The sequence below is a fragment of the Chroicocephalus ridibundus genome, chromosome 12 (genome assembly GCF_963924245.1).
Source record: "Chroicocephalus ridibundus chromosome 12, bChrRid1.1, whole genome shotgun sequence".
Lineage (NCBI taxonomy): Eukaryota > Metazoa > Chordata > Aves > Charadriiformes > Laridae > Chroicocephalus > Chroicocephalus ridibundus.
The window spans coordinates 591,809-612,065 of NC_086295.1; the positions used below are offsets into that span (position 1 = coordinate 591,809).

Below are 20,257 nucleotides of genomic sequence, written 5' to 3' on the forward strand. Positions count from 1 at the left end.
TAACTGTTGACACTTAACTGTATGCTCCGAGTTGCTGCCGTTTGGAAGTTGATCAGTATCAATACCCCTGCTTTTTATCTCTGCAAAGGGCATCTCCTCCTGAGGTCCTGCACGTCTAAAGTCCTGTTGGCAAATTATTATTTTTTGGTGTATGTAAATTGCCAGTTTTTAAGACCAGCATGTTTCTGCTGGTGACACGGGTGTCCCGGCCTCGTGCCTCATTGTTACCCCTGTCGGAATGTGACAGGTTACAGCAGTGCTTCAATTCTTATGAACTTCTGGACTGCTTAAAAGAACAACCTGTAAGTTTTTAAATGTTTTTTTAAATGTATTTGGGATTAAAAAAAAGAACAACAAACCAACCCACCCAAACTAAACAAACAACACCACAAATCCCCAAGCCCCACGACAACAAAAACCCGCCCCGAACCACCACCACAAGCTCAAAGCAGGCAACCAGGAACTCTGGCGGCAGTTTACTTCAGAAAGGGGCGGGGGGATGTCTTAAAAATGACGATGATGAGCTGAAAGTCTGGGTTTTATCCTAAAGGCTCAGTCCTCCCCGCAGCGCGGTGGCAGTTACCGGCCCCGGCCGGCGGACGGCGCGCCCGAGGCCCGCGGCGGCTGCGCCCCGGGACTCCCCCCGGCCCGGGCCCGGCGGGGTTGAGGCGGAGGCAGCCCACGGTGCGCGGGACCAGGCCCAACACAGCGGGCTGCTGCGGGGTAACACGGCACCTAGCGTGGGCCCTGATGGCGGCGGCGGTCCAGCCTCATTAGCGCTCCCAATTAGCGCCCCGGGGAGGCGCCAGGCCTGGCCAGGCCCCGCGGCGCCGCCGCCGGCCGACGTCAGCCGCAGCCTCGCTCTGGGCCGCTCGGTGCCGCATCGCCCCGCCCCCGGCCCGCCCCCACCCGCGTCCCCGCCAGCCCCGCGCCCCGGCCCCCGGCGAGCCGCCGCCCGCCCCGGCCCCTCTCCGCTCCCGCCGCACCGCTCCCTGCTCGTCCCGGCCCCGCTCCGTCGCTCCCTGCCCGTTCTGGGGCCGCTTGGCGGGGGGTTAATAAACCAGCCGGGCGCACCCCCCCCTTCCCCCCCCGCCTGCCTCCCTCCTCCCCCCTTCCTTCCCCTCCCGCCCAGGCCCTTCCTCTCTCCGCCGGGCGCCGCCGCCGAGGAGGAGGAACATGGCGAAAGCGGAGCAGGTCCTCAGCCTCGAACCGCAGCACGAGCTCAAGTTCAAAGGTACGAGGCGGCCGCCGCCTCCCCGCGCCCGGCCGGCGGCGCGGCCGCCCTCAGGCCCCGCTCGGGCGGCAGCCATTTTCCGGGGGCCGGGGCTGGGCAGCAGCCGCTAAAATGTCCTTCAGCGCCGCCGCCCCCCGTCCTGCCGGGCCTCTCCCGCCGGCCGCGGGTGGGCGGGCGCTCCCCCCGCGAGCCGGCCGCGGGGTCCTCGCTGGGCCGGCCCCGCCGGCCCCCCCCGCCCGCCGCGGGCGGCTGCCGCAGGGCCGCGGGCGGCCTGGAGGGAGAGCGGGCGGCGGGGCCCGGCCGCCGCCCGCCCTGGGCCGGGCCGAGCCGAACGTCTCCGCCGCCGGGAGGGGGAACAGCCGGGGCGGGAGCTGCGGGGGAGGGGGGACCGGCGGGGCCGAGCGCTCCTCGGGCCGTCGGTGCCCGCGGCCCCCGGGCCTGGCCGCCACACCGGGCATCGCCCGGCGGGTTCTCCGCGCTGGTACTGTCACCCCGCGGTCAGGACGGCCCGTTCGGATCGGTCTGTGGCGACGGCTCTGCCTGCGCGAAAACCCGGCCTTTCCTGAAATAAAAACCTTGAGTGGGTTTGCGTTTTTGCTAGCGTTGAAATGCCTGTCTTGTAGCCTGACAGACAGCGCTGCTGTAATACAATATTCTGGGGTTACAAATAAGCATTCAGCAAGTTTATTTATGCCACCAGAGTCAGAGGTGCTTTACGGCTTCGTTTGAATATCTAGCAAATATGCTTTTTAAAAAAAAAAAAGTGATTTATTTATTGGCTTCTGGTAAAAATAATACTCCTTTAAAAAGCTTTCATCTCTATTTTCAAATGTAGGGGAAGTCTTTACCTGGTTTTATTAGTAAATATGTTAGAAATAATAACAGAAAGTGGGTTTATCAAAAAGCATGGTAATAAACACAGGGCGGAATGAATATATCTTTGTTCCAGCTGAAGTATTTGCATGTTGTTATGGCAGCAGTATCAAACATGCTTAAGAAGGAAACTATTGTTGTTTTAACATTCTTTAGGTTAAGTATGATTAGATGAAAATCAGCTCTTGTTCTGAATAATGCTGCTTGCAGCAAGGAAGCTAACCCAACCTCAGGTGGGCAAAAAGTGGGGCTTTAATTGGCACTTAATTGCCAATGAGACATAATTGGGATTCAGGCTCTGGGATTCTTTTCACTTCATCATAGGTAGGTATAAACCCAGCCAAACTCTGCCTTTTGTTGAAATAAAGGTAACTTGTCAGGCCGCCTGTCCTTCAGTTGAGGTTCTAGGCTAAATAATCAGCAACGGTTGGAAGGTAAAGCAACTAGCCATATAGATTTTGGTTGCCACATCTTTAGCCAGCAATGTATACTCCTTATAACGTAATATATTACTTGGCTAACTGCAGCTAATAAATGGCTTAGTTCAAAAGCGTGCTTAAATATTAATATTTGAACATACTTAATGCTATGGATAGCATTCGTGTGCCTTGGCAATAAATTCTGTCTGACAGCCCTTTCTAACAAGCAGTGCTGACCGCCATCCTTCATTCAGGAAAGGCCAATTGGAAGCATCCATGAAGTAAATTCTGCTTTAAGCGCTTCTTGTCCTACTGGTTTTGTGATGGCGAATTGCCTGGTAATATGGCAGCAATGATTTTCTCACCTTTGTAAATAGTTGCGTTTATTTCCAGAGCGTTGCTTTGCACCGTAGGAATAGATGCGAACTGACAGAGGTCAGCAGTGCTGCGAGCTGGTACAGTCGCACTTCCTCGCTGGTCTGCGCCGAGAGATCTGATGCTTAATGTAAGGCAGCAACGTCAGTGAGGTAGGACTGTAAACCAAGTTTCACAAACACTGGAAATGGATAAAGGTCTTAGTCAAAATGCAGACAGGTAGAAAAAGCAGAAAACAGTTAGCTCTGCTGCTGTTAAGGTGCTCTGTATAGTCCTTAAATGTAAAATCTAGAGGGAGGTATGATGTTTGAAAAACGATGTGGGGAGTAAGATACCGAAGTGAGGGTTTCCCAGTCACTGGGGGCTTGCAGCCATCTCTCTTTTAGCCAGCACTTTCGCTTGTAAAGGATTTGAAGGCCTTTTTTAAGAAGGTTTTGCATCCCCTTGGTCTGCAGTGAATCTTCTGAATTTGTTTGGCTCTCTGTTTCAAAATACTTGTGTTTGTGACTTGCTTGCAAAAATATCAAAGGGGTTTTTCATGCTGGAATTTTTTTTCGCAGCATGTGAACATGAGCAGGGGTTGTCTTTCCTCCCCGCCTCGCATCTCCCACAGCATAACACACATGCTCCAAAATAGCATCAGCGTGTGCTGTGCTGAATCGCAGCTGTGCGTGGTGGGAGGCAGGACGCTCTCCTCTGCCCAGCGCTGGAGGTGCCCGTTTCCGTGCCCTGGCCTTTGATGCCATGTGAAATAGGAGCTGTGCTGTCCTGCCGCCGCTTCCCCTGCTTCTTGGTTGGTGTAGACGTGCAGCCTAGGTGAGAAGGCATCCAACTGAGGGCTTATTGTTCAGACTTCATTGTCAATGAATGGTGAAAGAGACTGTTGTTATACGTGACAAGGTTTCCATTTATGTTTCCTTTTTCTTTTTTTTTCTTTTTTCTTTTTAAATCTAGGCAATAACATTTAACAGTCGCCAAGCATTAGTTAGATTGCGATGTTCAAGGGCCTACTTTAGGAATTACAAAACTTAAACTTACACAAGGATGTGTAATCCTGGCCCCTGTTGTCAGGTGTGTTTTGCTACAGCTGTTAATTGCAGTGTCACCCTTGTGCAGTGGGGCACGGCCTCCTGCACATAGCGGGGTGGCTACCCAGGGAGGCGGGGGTGTCATTTCAGCGTAGCGTGGCTCTCTGGAATAGAGATCATTTGTTTGATGTCAGCAAGTAAGATTTTGTAAGAATATAATTTATTTCAGAACTTGCATGGGTTTTTAGGTGTTTGAAATGCTTCTGCATTCTTTGCAGGTCCAGAGTGTCAGGGGAGTGGCATTTAGTAGGGGACAGGCCGAAAGCGAAGGTGGCATAGGCTGAGGTACATTTCAGCAGTGTCTTTAGGGGTTTGCTCCAGGTTAGGTGGACTTATGACTCAGCACTCCGTGGCCATGCTCCCCGAGCGGCAAACAGCAGAACTGCCAAGGCAGCATCCCTGCCTCGCATCGCAGGGTAAGGGGCTGCCGGTGGGAAACAGTGTCCCTGCTCTCAGTCTGTGATTCTGCACCTGTGCCTATGCGGTATGCCACTCTGTAACTTCACTTTCTGCAAAGGGCACAGGAATAACCCAGAATAGCCAATTCTCTCCATCCCCGATGGTCCTGCTCCCGCCTGGTGAGCCCTGCGGAGCCCTTCCCTCGCTGTCCATCACCGGCTCCAGCGCAGCCCTGGGTGCGGCCTCGGCCCAGGCAGATGCACTCGGTCCGGCCCTATCCCTGCAGCGCTGCAAGCAAGGTGTTTAGTGTTTAGCCCCAGTCCCCGTGCAGCTCCTGTAACCTGCATTACTGTGGTGAGGTGGCTGCCACTCCCAAATAAGATAGTTTGAGCTCCTTTGGGTAGGTCTCTGTAAACTGTAGTCAGATCTGTGCAAACCCTTCTGTATCCGATGTGAATATCGTGGTCTTGCCAGATACCAGGCTGAGGCTTGTCAACAGTTCGGTAACAGTTGGGGAGGTAAGGTTAGTCTTTACTGAGCCTGCAGTTGTCGGGTCTCAGAGGTTAAGGGCTTAGTCGGACATTGCGACTAAACTATACGGTTACATCTCTGTCCCTGCCATGACCTGTCAGTAACGACTGAGGCACTTCCACACTGGAGGGATTCACGCTGTCCTTGTTCTGTTCCCTCTTGGATAAATAGGGATTTCTAGTCATTGCCACTGGAACAGCCTATGTTGAAGAATGTAAAATACAGTTTTGTGAGAAGTTGCCTGTTTAGTGTAATTAACTTGCATCTTTTAAGCTGAAAGTTTACATGCTGTTTTCTTTAAACTATTAGAGCCCTCCTGGTATTCGCAGCATAACGCAGTCAGTACTAGGGCTTCTTTACTCTCTGAAGACTGCTGTGCTGATGGCTATCTGCCTTTCTGCTGGAAAACGTACCAATCCATGCTTCCCTTTGTCTGACCTGATTCCTAGTGGAATCATTGTTACTACAATTAAATACGAGTAAACCTTCACATCTCTCTACCTATTTGAATTTGATTATCAAGTTATACACTTAAAAAGAGAACATAGTATTTAAATAACAGGCAGGCTTCCTAAATCAAAACAAATCTAAGTATGTAGCACAACTGTCAAACAAAATTAATCATTTTCTGGTGAGACTTAAGTATTTGCAGTTCGTGTTATGCTTGCTGTTCTTGCAAATTAGCTAAAATCAATAGCTTATTCCAACTATTAAGCGTTCGTTATAGTTGTACAGACTTGCTGCATCTCGCTGAATTATTCTAATTTCACGTGCACCGTTAGTTTTATAATTGCTTCATCACTTTGCATCGACTCTTAACTTCACTTTAAAACAGCAGTGTTTGGGGGAAAAGGCTGGAGATAAAAGCAAGATTCCACTGCGAGATAAAAGCAAGATGCATTGCGAGTTTCTTGTGACACATCTCATTTTTTTGAAAGGTGGAATAAGTTGAAGATAGTGCTTCTGTTGAGCTTCCTGAATCTGCTGGTGTCCTGTATGCTAGAGATGTGACACTAACTGCTCTACTGGGAAAGAGGGGAGGAATTGTACCTGTGGGGGCTAACAGAAATGTGAAACTTTGAATAGGATGGTTAGAGAGCCAAATAGCAATTATTTGAGATGTCTGAGGCAGTCAAGGAGGTTTAGCTGCATTTTCTGTTAAATATAATCAATGTATTTAGGTGTCCCAAGGCTAAAGGTCTCACAGTTTGCTTGAAGGCTTTGACCAATGTGGTTTATGGGTTAAGGGCTTTTGAATAATTTTTAACTGCATAGGTTTTTAAGATTTGCAGTTGAAGCAACGAGCATTAATTGAATCAAAGTATTACTGTTTCAAGGAAGGTCCTTGGATCAGCCTGAACAACTATTATTTGGTGGTTACTTCTCTTAGGCTTGTGGGATTTTGTAGTTTTAATGGGATCAACTTCTTGCCTTCATTGTAAGGCATGGGACACCTACATTCATAATTTCACGTTCCTTGGGAATCTCATGTTTGTGCACCAGTTTTCAGCTCACTTTGTGCAATGACACGTGAAAAAGTTTGTCAAGTTTGTTATTTAAAGCACATCAGGGTGGCGGACTGACAGTCTGATTTGGTTGATGGGATGTGTCCTCTGTTCATCGCTTGAGAAAAGATGTCTGGTAACAAATTATATGGAAAACACATATGTAAACATAAGGTAAGAGGCGGCTGTCTTAAGTCCTAGGAGCGTGGCTATCATGGCAAAATAAAGACACGGGTACTGTGTCAGAGCGGGTGCAGGTTCACACAGATGTTTACCAGCAAATTGTATTTACCAGCTGCTACCCTGCACGCCATGTGCAATGTCTTATCACCCGTGGAAGAGGAATATAGAGTAGAAATTTGCATAGGAGTTCCTGATAGTTTCTTTTCATCAGAAATTAAATTATTGCCTTTTTTCCCCTCACTTTGCAGGTTTTATAAATTAAAAACTTATCAGTAGCCACACAATGCCTTAATTCTTTTACAATAGGTTAGCTACCTTTGAATACAAGGCTGAGTTTTGTTTAATTGCACTCTAGTTCAGAATTAGGATTGTAAAAATTAGAGTACAAACCTTTAAATAGGTTGTCAGATCTGTTTTGAAACTCAACTGGAAAAAAGGCATCATCACCATAGCAAATGATCCAACTTTATGAGCTCAGGTCAGCTTACATCTATGAACATATACCAAATTTTAAAAGAAGCTTAATTCGTTGTATGCTCCCAGCTCTGGAAGGTATTGATGGCATCACATGAGTTTTGAATCAAATGAGCTGCTTCTACGTATGTTACGGGGCAATTTTTGTCGAAAACTGGGTGACCAAGGGTTTTTCTTGTTTGTTGCCTTTAGAACGCCTGCAAGTGGGGTGCTCTGCCCAGCTGGAGCCAGTGCAGGAACGGGTGGCCCTGGCTAATGCTGCCACAGTCACACTCATTTTCTGCTGTCCTGTTACCATATTGCTCTTATATTTGCTCCCTGCAGGGAACAACTAATAACTACTGCATGCATTTCGTAGTTGGTACAATAACAGCCTTTTTACTTTTGCTGTCTGTGTAGTTGGTGGGCTTTGAAAGCTTTATTGATGATTGCAACAGTTTTGTTGGAAGAGCTCCAAGTAGATCCTGGCTGATTTAAGTGAGAGTTTGCTTGGGTCAGGAGCTCTTTCGCAGTTAGGCCCCTCTCACCTCTGAAGGAGGGACTGACACTGGTGCGACAGCTCCTGCCACAGCCAGCACCAAAGCCTCCTTTCATTGTCTTCCTCCGTGATGACCAGAGGCAGAAAGGAAGCCTATTTTACATACAGATACGAATATTTAAATACCACTTTGCCTAAACTGGGGCCCAGACCTAGGCCAAGTCTCTTCCCCTGGCGTTTGACCCAATATTTATTCAACATATAAATCCTTTCATACCTGCATTGTAGACCAAGGTGTCTGTAGAGACATAGAGGATGTTTTCTGATATGTCTGGGATGTTGTTGAGTTTAAAACTTGGCCTGCTAGGCAACCTTTCATAAAGAGGGATTTGTGCCATCAGTCTGGACCAGCTGTCACAATCTTGCTGTCATTGAAAATGTATGCAAAGCGAATCACCATTGCCATGTTTAATTCAGTGCAGGATTAAAACGGGCATGGATGGAAGTGATTGAGTGTTTACACTAGAGGGACAATCCAGACTGAGAGTTGACTGAATCTATCCTTTCTGTATTATAGCTGTTCTGAAAATTGCTCACTTCAACTGTAATTCTTCTGACCTCAAAATCGTTTGTACAAATTGGGTACTGCAGCTGCCTGCAGTACTTTATCCCACATTATTATAAATACTTTATGAAAATAATCTCTTTACTAAACTTCTTTCGTGTCTAGTTCCCTGAGCTGTAAATGAAGTCCCTCATACCATGGTGCTATGGATTAAAGATTTTATCATTCTAAATTTAATCCTGTTTTCTTGGTTGACTTCCACAAGGGGTGGAAAAATAGAGAAGGGGGAGGTTTGCCTGGTGATCCAGCTACTTACGATGTGAATTATAAAATTGTGTTGGTGTGGGGCTCACTGTGGAGCCAAATCTTAGTTTTTGCAAACAATTTTAAAGACCTAATTCAAGTTAGTTGTGCTTGTAGAAGGCATGTCAGATGGCTGTGTAATTCTTTAAGGAAAAAAAGAAAGGTGCACTTTTCTGTTTTTCCCATGCCTGCTCCTTTTAATCTAACCACTTGCTTCATCCTTACTGGTGCTTCTAATGTGTCCCTCTAGCAGGAGTCCAGCCCTCCCCTGTGCAGTTTCATGTTTGGACTGCCACTGTTGCCTGTTTATATTGGCATCTGCTGCTGCTTGTGATTTGTGAATTAACAATATATTTTGCATCTTCTCAAAGTATTTGCATGCATAATTTCCTCTGGTTTGCAAGGTCTCCTCCTCTTGCCTTCCTACATTTTTACCAGACTAGGAGCAAAGGTGTAAAGGCAGTAAGGTTGTTATTTTTTCTTGTAGCTTTTTTTTTTTTACACTGTGCTTACTGGTGTTACACGGTGGTGCAGATGATGTTTATGGAAGTTTAGGTTTGGAGAATACAACTTCACGTTTGTATCTTGTTTTGTGCCGGACAGTATAAGCTGTCAGGTATTTTTTTTCATTAGTAAGTTTTCTCACTGCTTCTGACTAAATTTCTGATTTGGTTTTGGTTTGGTGGTTTGTTTTTTTTTTTTCCTCCTTTGATTCTGAAAGCACAGTTAATAGGCTAGTTTTCAAGTGGTTCCCCAGGAATGTATCTCGCTAAATGCAGGATTCCTTCCTTATTTTAGCTATAATTAGTTTCTTACTGCCTATTTTAAATTTTTTTTAGCTTACTAGAAAAGCAACTACTTGTTGTGCATCCCAAGATCTCTGATTTTGCTTGTTTCTTCTGGTGTTTGCAATTTATGCATAGTTTTGCACTTGAAAATATTTGCTCAGTTGCTATCTAAGTTACACATCAAATTTGTCTATTTGAAGAGGATATACGAGCATAAAATTAGAGTAGTTAAGTTGCTCCTTCCTTACCATTTTAATGTGCATCTGAAATGGAAATCAGTGATGAAATTAGACCAAGAAAAATTACTTCACAAGAAGTATGAGAAAAAGTGTAGTTTGGGATGGTGATTGAAATCAGGATGCTGCTTCCAGGGAGGTGCTTTACATGGACTTGGGTCTTTGGCAGTGTTTTTGCAGGGAAGCTTGCACATGGTGCTGCGCTCCCACGTCCCCTGGGGGCCTGTGCCTTGTGCCAGTCCTTCAGTACACTCCCGGAGGAGGCTTCTGGCCATAAGGAATAAGTAGGTCTCAGATTGTGAGCAGGTCTTACTACATCCTGCTTATTGAAGAAGATGTTGCTACTATTCCAGTATCAAAAGAGAGTGTGCTGCTATTTTCTGAGCTGTTTTCATACCTGGAGAGAGTTGGTACATGCGATATTTGTGACTGGAGTGAACAAAGTAATAGGATATGTTTGGCATTCGGTTCTAAAAGGAGATGAAAGCACAGTTGAAAGAGAGATGCACCTCTAAAACCTAGCCAACTCTGCTATCAGGCTCTTGTTTATGCAATTGTGTGCGGAAAACTGTTTAAATTTAGGATGTAGAGAAAGTATTTCATGATGTGCGATTTTGTTGCTGAAGATTGCTGTAACTAATGTTTGGGTGTAATAAAACTCTGAAGAGATCAGTTGGAAAAAACAAATGACATTGGTACCAAAATTATTTGAAGGGCGTATTCTTCCATTTCTCTTGGCAAGCTTGTGTGTGGCCTCACAGTTCTTACAACTGTGAAGTCAAACTGTTAATGATCCTCTGAGGAATAAAAGGTGACAAAAATTACACACTAATAGATACCCTGAAAATAGACTTCAGTCTCATATTTGGTTTTTCTCTTTTTTTTTTTTCCCCATTAAGCATGAGGCATACTCTGGCAAAAATAGTTTGTGCCAAAATAGGCCAGCAAAGGACACTGATTAATCCATCCAAATGGAATAATTTACTGCCAACTTTGCTCCAACTTCGGCACCTGGATCATGTAATTTTTTTGGGTTCCTACATCTTTTTTTTTTTTCTCTCAGATCATTTTATTGATTACATATTTTTTTAAAAAAAAATTACTTCACTGCATCAGCTATTGCATGGGGAGTGATTTGGATGGCACTTCTATTTTTGTAATAGGTTTTTCATCAAGGCGGCTAGTGCTTGACACAGCAGAAGTGGAAGTGACCACTTCCTCCAGTCACTGTGCTTCAAGGGCTCTTTGGGTGAGGGTTGTTGCGGCAAGAGTAGAGAAATGGATTCCTGGGGGCGGGGTTTTCTAGCTACTTCCATTTAACATCTGAGCTGAGATTGAAAGGTTTATGAGTGGTTTATACAAAGATTAAGAGAGGCCTAAGTTTTTCTTAAAAATAATTACCAAATTTGGAGTCGTTGTGTCCTCTCAGTGAGTTACTTATGAAATCAGATGTTTATGCAACACAGACACTTCTCATTTCTCATTCTTTCGCTTCTTTGATTTTGAAAGTTGCGGATGCTCACTTAATTATGAATGTCTCCAGAGCCAGATAATGATGATTAAAACTAGGCTTAAAGTACTTTTTAAAACACCAATCTTCGCAAGATTCTCTGTAATTGGATAAGTATTCTCCTGGCTTCACAGAGAGGAAAACTATAAGGGTCCAAACCTGCTTCTGTTTTGGAGTTGCTATCAACTCTTAAGGCTCTTAATAGCAGAAGATCAAGCCCTTAAGTGATTTGTCTGAAGACAAGTAATACGGTGGGAGAGTTTGATTGGATCTTGGGTGTTCTTGATTCCCAGGCACCTGGCTGATAGCTCAAGGTGTCTTGCTTGACACTTCAGCTTTTTTCATTTCGCTGTCTGTTTTCAAAGGTCATCAACTTTATATATAAACTTTAAAAAGAAATGTACAGTAGGTCAAGTTCTCCAGCTGTTATTGAGCCCTCTTGCCCATAGCTAGTGTTTTTTATTTTGCCTATGTCTCTATTGCTGATAGACACCCCCAGAAATAAAATGGGAGAAATTATGGAAATAAAATTAAATCAGTTGGTAGCACCGCAGGCTTAGTAAAGGAACTGAGAAACAACTCGGGTATGATGATAGAAAAGTTGTAAGTAGAAAGGCTGAAACGTTCAGATGGCGAGAGGTGTGTGGTGTTGGGTGGTGTGCTTTTGTCGGTGGTGCTCATGCGCTCTTGCCAGGACTCCGCAGTGGGTCGGTACATGCCGGAGCAGGGTGAGCTGCGACCCCGGTTTGGGGGCTGACCAGGCTGGTGGGGAGGCCTGGGGGAGCAGGAGCCGGCGTGGTGTGTGCCATTTGGAAGGGACCCCTGCCCTCTGCACTCACAGTCCAGGGTCAGCATAGCTCTTTGTCTGGATGAGTTATTGCTCCGCTTGGACATTTACTAGTCAGGGCACATCAACATGTAGGATTTGGGCTCTTGAGAATAGCCACAAAACAACTCAAGTTGCCTCCCTGCTGTTTTTCACCATCTCCCTTATTAAAGATTCCTTGTTTACCTTTCTATGGCTGATTGATATGTCAGGTGATTAATGACTTTCATCTGACACATCGATGGGATTGAACCATGGTGAAATATGTCCTTCCCTCCTGTCGTTGCACTCTGCTGCTTTCCGCAAGGGAAGTACAAGAGGGGTTGTGTCCCTAGAAGCTCTGCTTGTATTTCTGCCTGTTCCCAGCATCCTTGCCTTTGGATATGTGTCTGTGGTGCTGAGTTGGAGCGGCAAAATTGTTTAGGGAAAGATGATGAAAGTGCATCTAAAACATTCTGGGATTAACATGGGCAGTTTAATGAGAATTTCTTCTTAGTCTTGTTGATGGACAATTGCCAGTTTAATGTGGCTACGATTGTATCAAGTGCTCCTGCAGTGCTTTTGCTCTGAAAAGCACCAGTTCACTAGATTTTTTTAGGGGATGCCTGGCTCTAAACAGATGAGAATTTGTATTAAGTTTAAGCACAGAAAAATTAGGCATGAGCCTTAATTACTTTCAACAGCTATGCCAACACTGCAAGTGTGACTGCTGTGCCTATGCGTTGATGTGCTAGCTTTAACCTACTGAATGCGAGACCTTGTTGCCTTAATTTGGCATAATGCTGTGCAGAAAGATGGAATTTCCCTGACGGCAGTGTCTGAGTGCTGCTTGATTTGGCTGAAAACTGATTCTCCTTTTTCTCTTCCCCACTGTCCCCTGCCTCGCTCCCTGTCGTGTGAGTGGATTGATTTCCAATGCAGGCAGCTCCGGGCGAGCAGATGAACGCCGCAGGCAGCGCGAGAAGTCCGACCACCTCCCCTTTCAGCAGTGAGACAGACTGATGCAGGAATAAAGCAACCTGTGGCCCAACTAATGTGTGTAGTTAATTATAAAGATGTAGTAGCTTTTGCACATAGAAATCTGCAGGGGGCTGTGCCTGTTTGGTTTGAACATTCCTGCCAAGCCTGTGCCATCAAAGCTTTACCTCTGATACCCGCTCTAGCTCCTTTCACATGCCAAACAGTGCTACAGCAGTGTTCTCGCTGCATTGGAAGTACCCGTGTATGAGGATTGTTTCTTTGCCATGCTAAAGCACGGAATTTTTGGTTAAGGTGAGAATAATTTTATTAATATTTGGTACAAATGATGTAGCTGTGTAATGTGGTTACTGAGAGTAGCGGGTGGCAAGAAACGTACAGCAACTACTGTGCTGATCAAAAAGTTATCAGCCTGGATTTGCTGGTACAATTATGGGCAATTTTTATTGCAATGAGAGGTATTTAAAATTTAAATGGAGTTGACATCATGTGCTTTTGACCTAATTCTCAGGCCTTTGTATTATGACTAAAATGATCTGGGACATTATAATGCAGTACACTGCAAAGTAGCACTCTTAGGAAAGACTGATACAGCACTGGTGTTTGAATAGGAAATGGAGCGTGGCAAATGCTGAGATAATGCTGTGATCTTCAAATGTGAAGGGTTGTATGCGTAGCTCCTGGGTGGAAAGCCACAGCTGTAGTTTGAAACTAACCCTGATGAAAAGTGACCCTATGAAAAACCATGATACCTCTTACTGTTTGTTGTTGCATGAGTGTATGAGGTGATGTTTCCTTTTCTTGAAGTACTACTGCTAGTTTGCATATCACTAGATGACCAGTTTGCGTTAACACAAGTTGACTTTATTCTAAGTGTCAGGAAAAACTTGTTGAGCCCTTTTGGAGTATTCCAAACTTTGATCGCCAAATTCAATTTAGTGCGTTGTTCCTTCTAGAGAGCCTGCTCCCATGACAACCCCATGTCAGACGATACATGTACAGACCCTGAGTTTCCCATAACTTTGTCCTTGGGATGACATCAATGGCATTTTTCTCATGATCTTTAAAAACAAGAGAGAAAATTCATTCCATATTATTTTTTTTTCTTTTTTTAAGAAGTGAGAATTGTCATTCAGGAATTACCCTGCCTTAATATGTTTCACTTATATAGAAATACTAAGAGCAGTCAAAAATACATAATTTTGTTTTGAACATTATGAAATAGAGGTGGTGTTTTTTAGGAGCGTGGCTTCTATTTGGGCACACAGTCAGAGTCGGTCTTCGCTGCAGAGTCCCAAAGCACCATCCAGATGCACCAATCTGACTGGCTGTAATTGTGCTTGCAGCCCACCTTAGGGGTACAGGCATTATCAAGTGTTGCATGGACTTGTATAAATAGTCCATCTACTTGCAGTGAGGACAAAGGCATTGGAAATAAGTGTAGAGCATTTTATCCTACTGTATCTGCGGGTATGATTCCAGAGGTCCTAATGCCTTGCATTGAAAACTGGAGTTCCAGGGTGGATGTGTGTCTCATACGACTGTTAATACCCACGCTAACTTTACCTGCAGCGCTCAAATCCAGACGTTAGAAAGCAAAGGTGTATCTCTAGTACAGAATTAGCTTGTGTTCATCCTGGGATCAGTTCCCCCACATGCCCCAACCTCCCCCCAGATGTCTAACCTAGGCTATAGTAATCTCACAACAGGCCATCAAGGGTTCATCTCAGCCTGAGGTGACAGTCCGTGGGCCTTACTCTTAAAAGGCAGGCCAACCAAGCTGGGAATATTTCACTGCCATGCCCTAATTACCCCGAGTACCTCTGTCTATTTCTTTTTTTACATGCTTCAAAACACCTATAATGGCACTTTAATCCTGCATTTGTCTGCTCTGTTTTGCCTTGCTGCAGTAGTTGAACAGCAATGCCGTAAGGAGTGTGCCCGTGCACGAGTTTGCTGAAAGCAGACGTCAGCCTTCTAGTACAGTTGTGCTGGCAGAGCTGTGAAACCTGTAATCTGGGGAAAATGTGTGTAAAGAAACTGTTTAAGGTTTAGCGGACAGAAAAGAAGAGAAAGCATCAGGCAGACAAGAAGAAATTAATTCAGTCTGCTGAAAGGTTTTACTGCCAAATATTTTGGTATGTTCTATGTTAGCAATAAGTAACTCCATTTGGAAATTATTTTACACACAGGATTGTTGTTGTATTACTATTACAAACAGCAGCTCCATACTGGGGTGCACAAATCCTGCGCACATCCATGGATCAGCCAAGAACAAACATGGTATTTCCCCCAGGAAATCTCTCCTAGCATGCAGACCAGTAAAGTGCTGCTTGAGGATGCAGCTGCAGACATAGGGCTTTGTACAGACAACCCTCCCTCGGTGCTGGAATAGCTCAAGCTGTAATTTTGTAGAAACTGCACATCCTTAATGCTTAGGCATCAAGTAATTTCTTCTGAAATGTTAGGCTTTTCCCAGTTAGCGCTGTCTTGAAGATCTGCTACTGTCTTTACACACTCAAACTTTTGCTGGATTTTTCTCATGGTTTGGCTTGTTTAACTTCTTGAATGGCTCATGGCTGCTTCTGCCCAGTTATTTTCCATCAGACTTAAAGTCTCTCTCTGTGTGCAGAGCACAGGGAAAACTTGACAGCTGTGTTTCATTCTCTTCCGCATCTCAGTGTGTCACCAGGCACAGGTTTAGTGAAATCTTTGTCATGGGATCTGAAAGTTTTACTCCCTCATTTTTTTTTTTTGCTACCAAGTTGTATTGTAAATGCAAAGCTGGCTTGTCCAGAGCCCGGGCAGAATTGGTGCTATGGTGTTGTCTGGTTGGGGTTTTTGTGTGTGTGATTGTTTTGCCTTTTTTCCCCTCTTCTAATTACTTAAAATAAATCGGATCAAGGATAAAGGTTGCAGAATTTTAATACTTTGACAGCTGTATTAAATGTCATCTTAGGAGACAAATTTGTGTGATAAATGTGTAGAAAAGGAAGCAAATTTAAATTATTTAAGCCAACCATGCTGCAGGAGGAGGATGGTGGAATGTTGCCTGCTAGTATTTTTATTATTATCATCATCATTCACCCTTATTAAATTTTTGGGCTGTCATTACTGCAGGCCAAAGGTTTGATGCTTTTTCTGACCAATTTGCTTTTAACTCCTGAGGATAGATTAAGATATTTTATTCATGCGTTAAATTAATTACTTTTATGAAAAAGACAGTTGATCAAATTGTGATCATATTTCTTTTAATTTTACTTCTTTACTATCTGAGGAAGTACTGCAGTTGTGTACTACCTGTCTGATTTCTCAGTGTCTCATAGAAAATCAGTAACGAGCCTTTCCTCTAGCCTGATGGATCTGGGCAGTTTCAGCTGGGCAGTGAGCTGGCAGAAACTGAGTTGCCTGCACTTGGTGTTGCAGAACTTGACAATGGTTTGATTCTGGCTTTGCTAATATAGAAATCTTTGCCAGCGCTCTCAGCGTCCAAGAATTTTCCTATTTCCACATGGTTATTTCCTGTCTTGGGTGAGGTAGGCTATTTTATGAAGATTTCTTCTGGTTTATCATTTCTAGTAGCCAAGAGAATTATTCAAACAAACAAAAGAAGAGACTCGGTAGGAAAAGGAGATGCACACTGAGTGCTTCTCTTGCTGGTTACGGTCCATGTCTGGATGCTGGGTGGGATCCCGCTCCTGTAGAGGTACAGTTTGCATACGCAGATGAGTGTCTTGTGCCCACTTCGTTATCATTCCCTTTCTAATTAACATGCTGCACTGCGCTCCCCTGTTGACGGTCTGTAACATAGGTGTGTGTGGTATGCCTGTAATCCAGGGTTTACTGGAATTCGGTAGTTAGAATGGAGTAACGGTGATACAGCAGAGGATTTGGCATCATTTGAATGCCACGTTGTTGTGTTGGCACCACGTATAAATGATTTCCTCCTTTTTGTTTTGCTATTAATGATCAGCTTCAGCGGTTGTGCTGAGTGTTGGAGCATGCTGCACGTCAGAATGCTCAGAGGCCTCACTGCGTCCTCAGCTTTGTGTGCACGATTATCTGTACGTGCCAGAGATGGAAATTGAACATCTAATTACTTTATAAGATTTGTGAACAGAGATTTAGAGCCTGCTTAGGCTCTGCTTGAAGAGTGCTTTCTGTGGGATTTCAAGTCTGCTTGTGCTTTCCTCCTCAGGTCCTTTCACAGATGTTGTCACTACAAACCTGAAGCTGGGCAATCCTACAGACAGGAATGTGTGCTTCAAAGTTAAGACCACAGCACCACGTAGATACTGTGTAAGGCCTAACAGTGGAATTATCGATGCAGGAACATCAATTAATGTTTCTGGTAAGTCATTCAAGCAGTTTCTTGGTGAATGAAAATAGCTTCTTCTAATCAATTATTTCTTGGAATGCTTTGCAATCTGAAAATATTTTGTTGAATGTTTCTAAAAGCAAGAGGCTGTGATTTCATGGAGAAGCACCATTTAATATATCCTTACTTCCCTTATTCCTGGTCTGTCAGTAATAGGTTTGTTTGTACATCTCATTTTGGGTGAGAAAAAAGGGAGAAACGCGTAAATGATATATGTAGTTCAGTGACAGCCTTAGCCAGCCTATCCAAATCGGCCCTGCCCTCCCTGAGGGATTATTTTTGTACAGCTGGTTTTTTTGCCAGCTTAACTCCCTGAACCAGCTCAGCGCAGGGTCAAATGAGTGCTTGGACGGGCACGTCGAGGGAAGAATAAAACTGGGTGGACTGCGGCCACGCTGGTTTATGCTGATGTGGGCTCTTGCCAAACTGCCTAATATAACCAATAATGAAAACATTTCCTTTCAAACCATGCTTATTTTGTGTTTTTTGAAGGTGCAATATGCTTTGGTGTTAGAAATGTCAAGTGGCTAAATCTTTGCTGTTGCTTAGGAAAGGTTAATGATTTTCTCTAGTGAGTCAGTAGCTCTTTACTTGCCTAAGTTTGGTAATGGAAAAGCAAAGGAGTGTCTTACTTTGAAAGCATAAAGAGCTGAGTATTTCCCATAGATTATTAACTTGCTGATGATACATGCTTGAAAGCAATGTATTTTCTGAATGACTTTTCCAGTCCGTGTTTTTAATAAAGAATTCTATCAAAGCATATAGTAGTAGTGGCATACTGCCTAAATGAAGTCTGACTTTCTGGTTAAGAAAATTACAGATTTGTTTCACTATTTAATAAACTTTCATATTGGCACAATAAGAAAAATTACTTACTGATAGTTCACCATTAGTCTCTTATCAAACTTTTATAGCCTGGAATCAAAAACTTTGGGAGCTAAAACTGCTGCTTTTTACTTGGAAAAAAAAAAATCAAACTGTAAAAATCAAGACTTCGGGTTTTTACTTAATAAAATGTAGAATATTTGAACACCTCACCCTTGGAGAGCTTGCTTCAACAAAATAAAAACTGATCCCAAAAATACTTTGCACTGCAACATTAAGAGACTAATCCTGTAAATCTTCTTGTGCGTGCCTACATTTGCACGCTCGATCTGTTGTCTTTGGGATTTCTCTTGTGTCAAATTGAGCATGCCTGTGATTGCAGAGTTGTGCCTCGCTGGCAGTTAGTCTCTGGGGAATCTCACTGTGAGGAGATAAGCAGTGCAGTGTGGTAGCTACAGGTGGGGCAGGCAGAGCGCTTCTGCGTCAGGAGAAGGCTAGCACGTATCCAGTAAGCTCTGAAATGACGAATACGTAAACGAGAAAGCTCTCTAGAGAGAAATTGAGATTTTTAAAACTCAGGACAATTCCCAAGTAAAGCTGTCTGTCATCTGTACTAGCTGCAGGCAAGCATATTAAATGCATAGAAATCAATGAAGTGATAATGAAAATTAGCATGGTTTCTAGCTACAAATTATCTTCATGCTATAAAGATGTGGATTCTTTTCATCTTTCAGATGAGCTTTACAAATTAAAAGCCCTCTTCCTTTGCTGGTGCATACCATGCTTTTTTAAATGTAGTCTTGATCTCAACATTGAGCGTTATCTTAAACCTCTGCTTACAGCATCCTTCGCTCCACCTTGAGCAGAATATAGTATAGGCAAGTGCTGTATGAACCACCTTACGTTACGCTACCGGCATGCCTACAGCCTGCTTTTCCAGCCTGACTCTTCCCAGCGGTGTACCGGATAGAATATGGATCTAGTCCAAGACATGACTTAGTGTCCCATCATGAGAGATTGCTGTGCTAACCCTAAGCTCTGTTTGCTTTTGCTTTCATAGCTTTGAAAATTTTCCCTTTCCTGATAACTTTATTTATAGTGATTTATGATTCAGTTAGTTTTGCAAATGGCTGTGGTATATTTAATCACAAGCTAACATTTGTGTTCTACATATTTTCATGCTGATAATAACTTAGTAATAATAAATAACGATCCTAAATTGCCAGTCCTTATATTAACATTGTATTTTAAAATGCAAGCAGTACACATTAATTGTTCTTTAGGTAATATATTAAAGTAAATTTATAGGTAGATATGTTAGAGAATTCTGGGGTTATAATAAAACATTCTAAACTGAAGCGGTCTTAATCTTGTGCTGTGGTTGAGTTTCTCTTTAATAGAGCCGTATATACTGCACTCCTGGTAGCTCCTTTAGACCATGCATGGGACTTAATTTTGGACTTGATGGCAGTATTTTGGTTCTGATTAGCAGAAGAGATCTTTTGGATAGGGGGGATTGAAGAGAGGTCTCACATCAACTTACAGAACATAATTGTTTTCAAATTCATAGAAAGGGGGGAGATGTGTTTAACCTTTGCTTTGGAGTAACATCGCTTAATAACAGAGGGACAATTTTGGAGTTAATGATATGAAAAATAAATAGAATTTGTTTCTTTGCCTCTGAACTAGTTATTTTTCAGCATGTAATTCAAGTCTTGCACAGGGCATAAAAATAGGACTTGAATTCCTCCAAACCTAGTGAAAATGATGAGAATTTATTAGAATATAGTTAAGTCAGTAATAACTTCCAGACACTTAAACTAATGGGGCTGTGTTTACTGTGTGCAAGGTGTTCTCTTGAGAATTGCCGACTGCTGTACCGCAGCTGCTTGGTAGCACTGCATTGGTACCTCACCTCGTCTCTCCAAAAATTCAGTGCCCAAGTGTAGTGGTGTGAAGCTCGGGGACAATTTATAAGTTTCTCAGAATTTTACTGACTGTAGCAGAGTTTGGGGCAGCCTTGTCTTCCTTGGGCTGTAGTAACCAGATGCCTTTCTTCCATTCCTGTGAAACTGTACTATTATGATGTAGGTATATGAGAAGATATTTTGCCCTAAGATAGAGGCAGCAATCAGAACATCAGTCCACTTTATTTTATACTAGTATGATAGCTCATTTAAAACATACAAAATGCTAGAAATGTAAAGCTTGCTTTATTCTAGTGGAGTGTCAAATACTGGCTTCTTGTGCCATATCACAGCTTTTCCTAAATACCAGCGCTTAAGGCCC

The 20,257-nt window shown here is 43.8% G+C and overlaps 1 protein-coding gene across 4 annotated transcripts in view; it reads left to right on the forward strand.

Annotated features, from left to right (window-relative positions):
* Window positions 1-923: 923 nt before the first annotated feature.
* VAPB (VAMP associated protein B and C) overlaps window positions 924-20,257 on the forward strand; it is a 37,718-nt gene continuing 18,384 nt past the window's right edge. For all 4 annotated transcript variants that reach the window (XR_010073082.1, XR_010073081.1, XM_063350383.1 and 1 more), the window contains exons 1-2: window positions 924-1,234; window positions 16,964-17,116. Coding sequence is in view for 2 of the 4 variants with exons in the window: in XM_063350383.1 (XP_063206453.1) it covers window positions 1,177-1,234; window positions 16,964-17,116 (211 nt within the window). In the remaining 2 variants the exon portion in view is untranslated. The remainder of the gene's footprint in view (window positions 1,235-16,963; window positions 17,117-20,257) is intronic.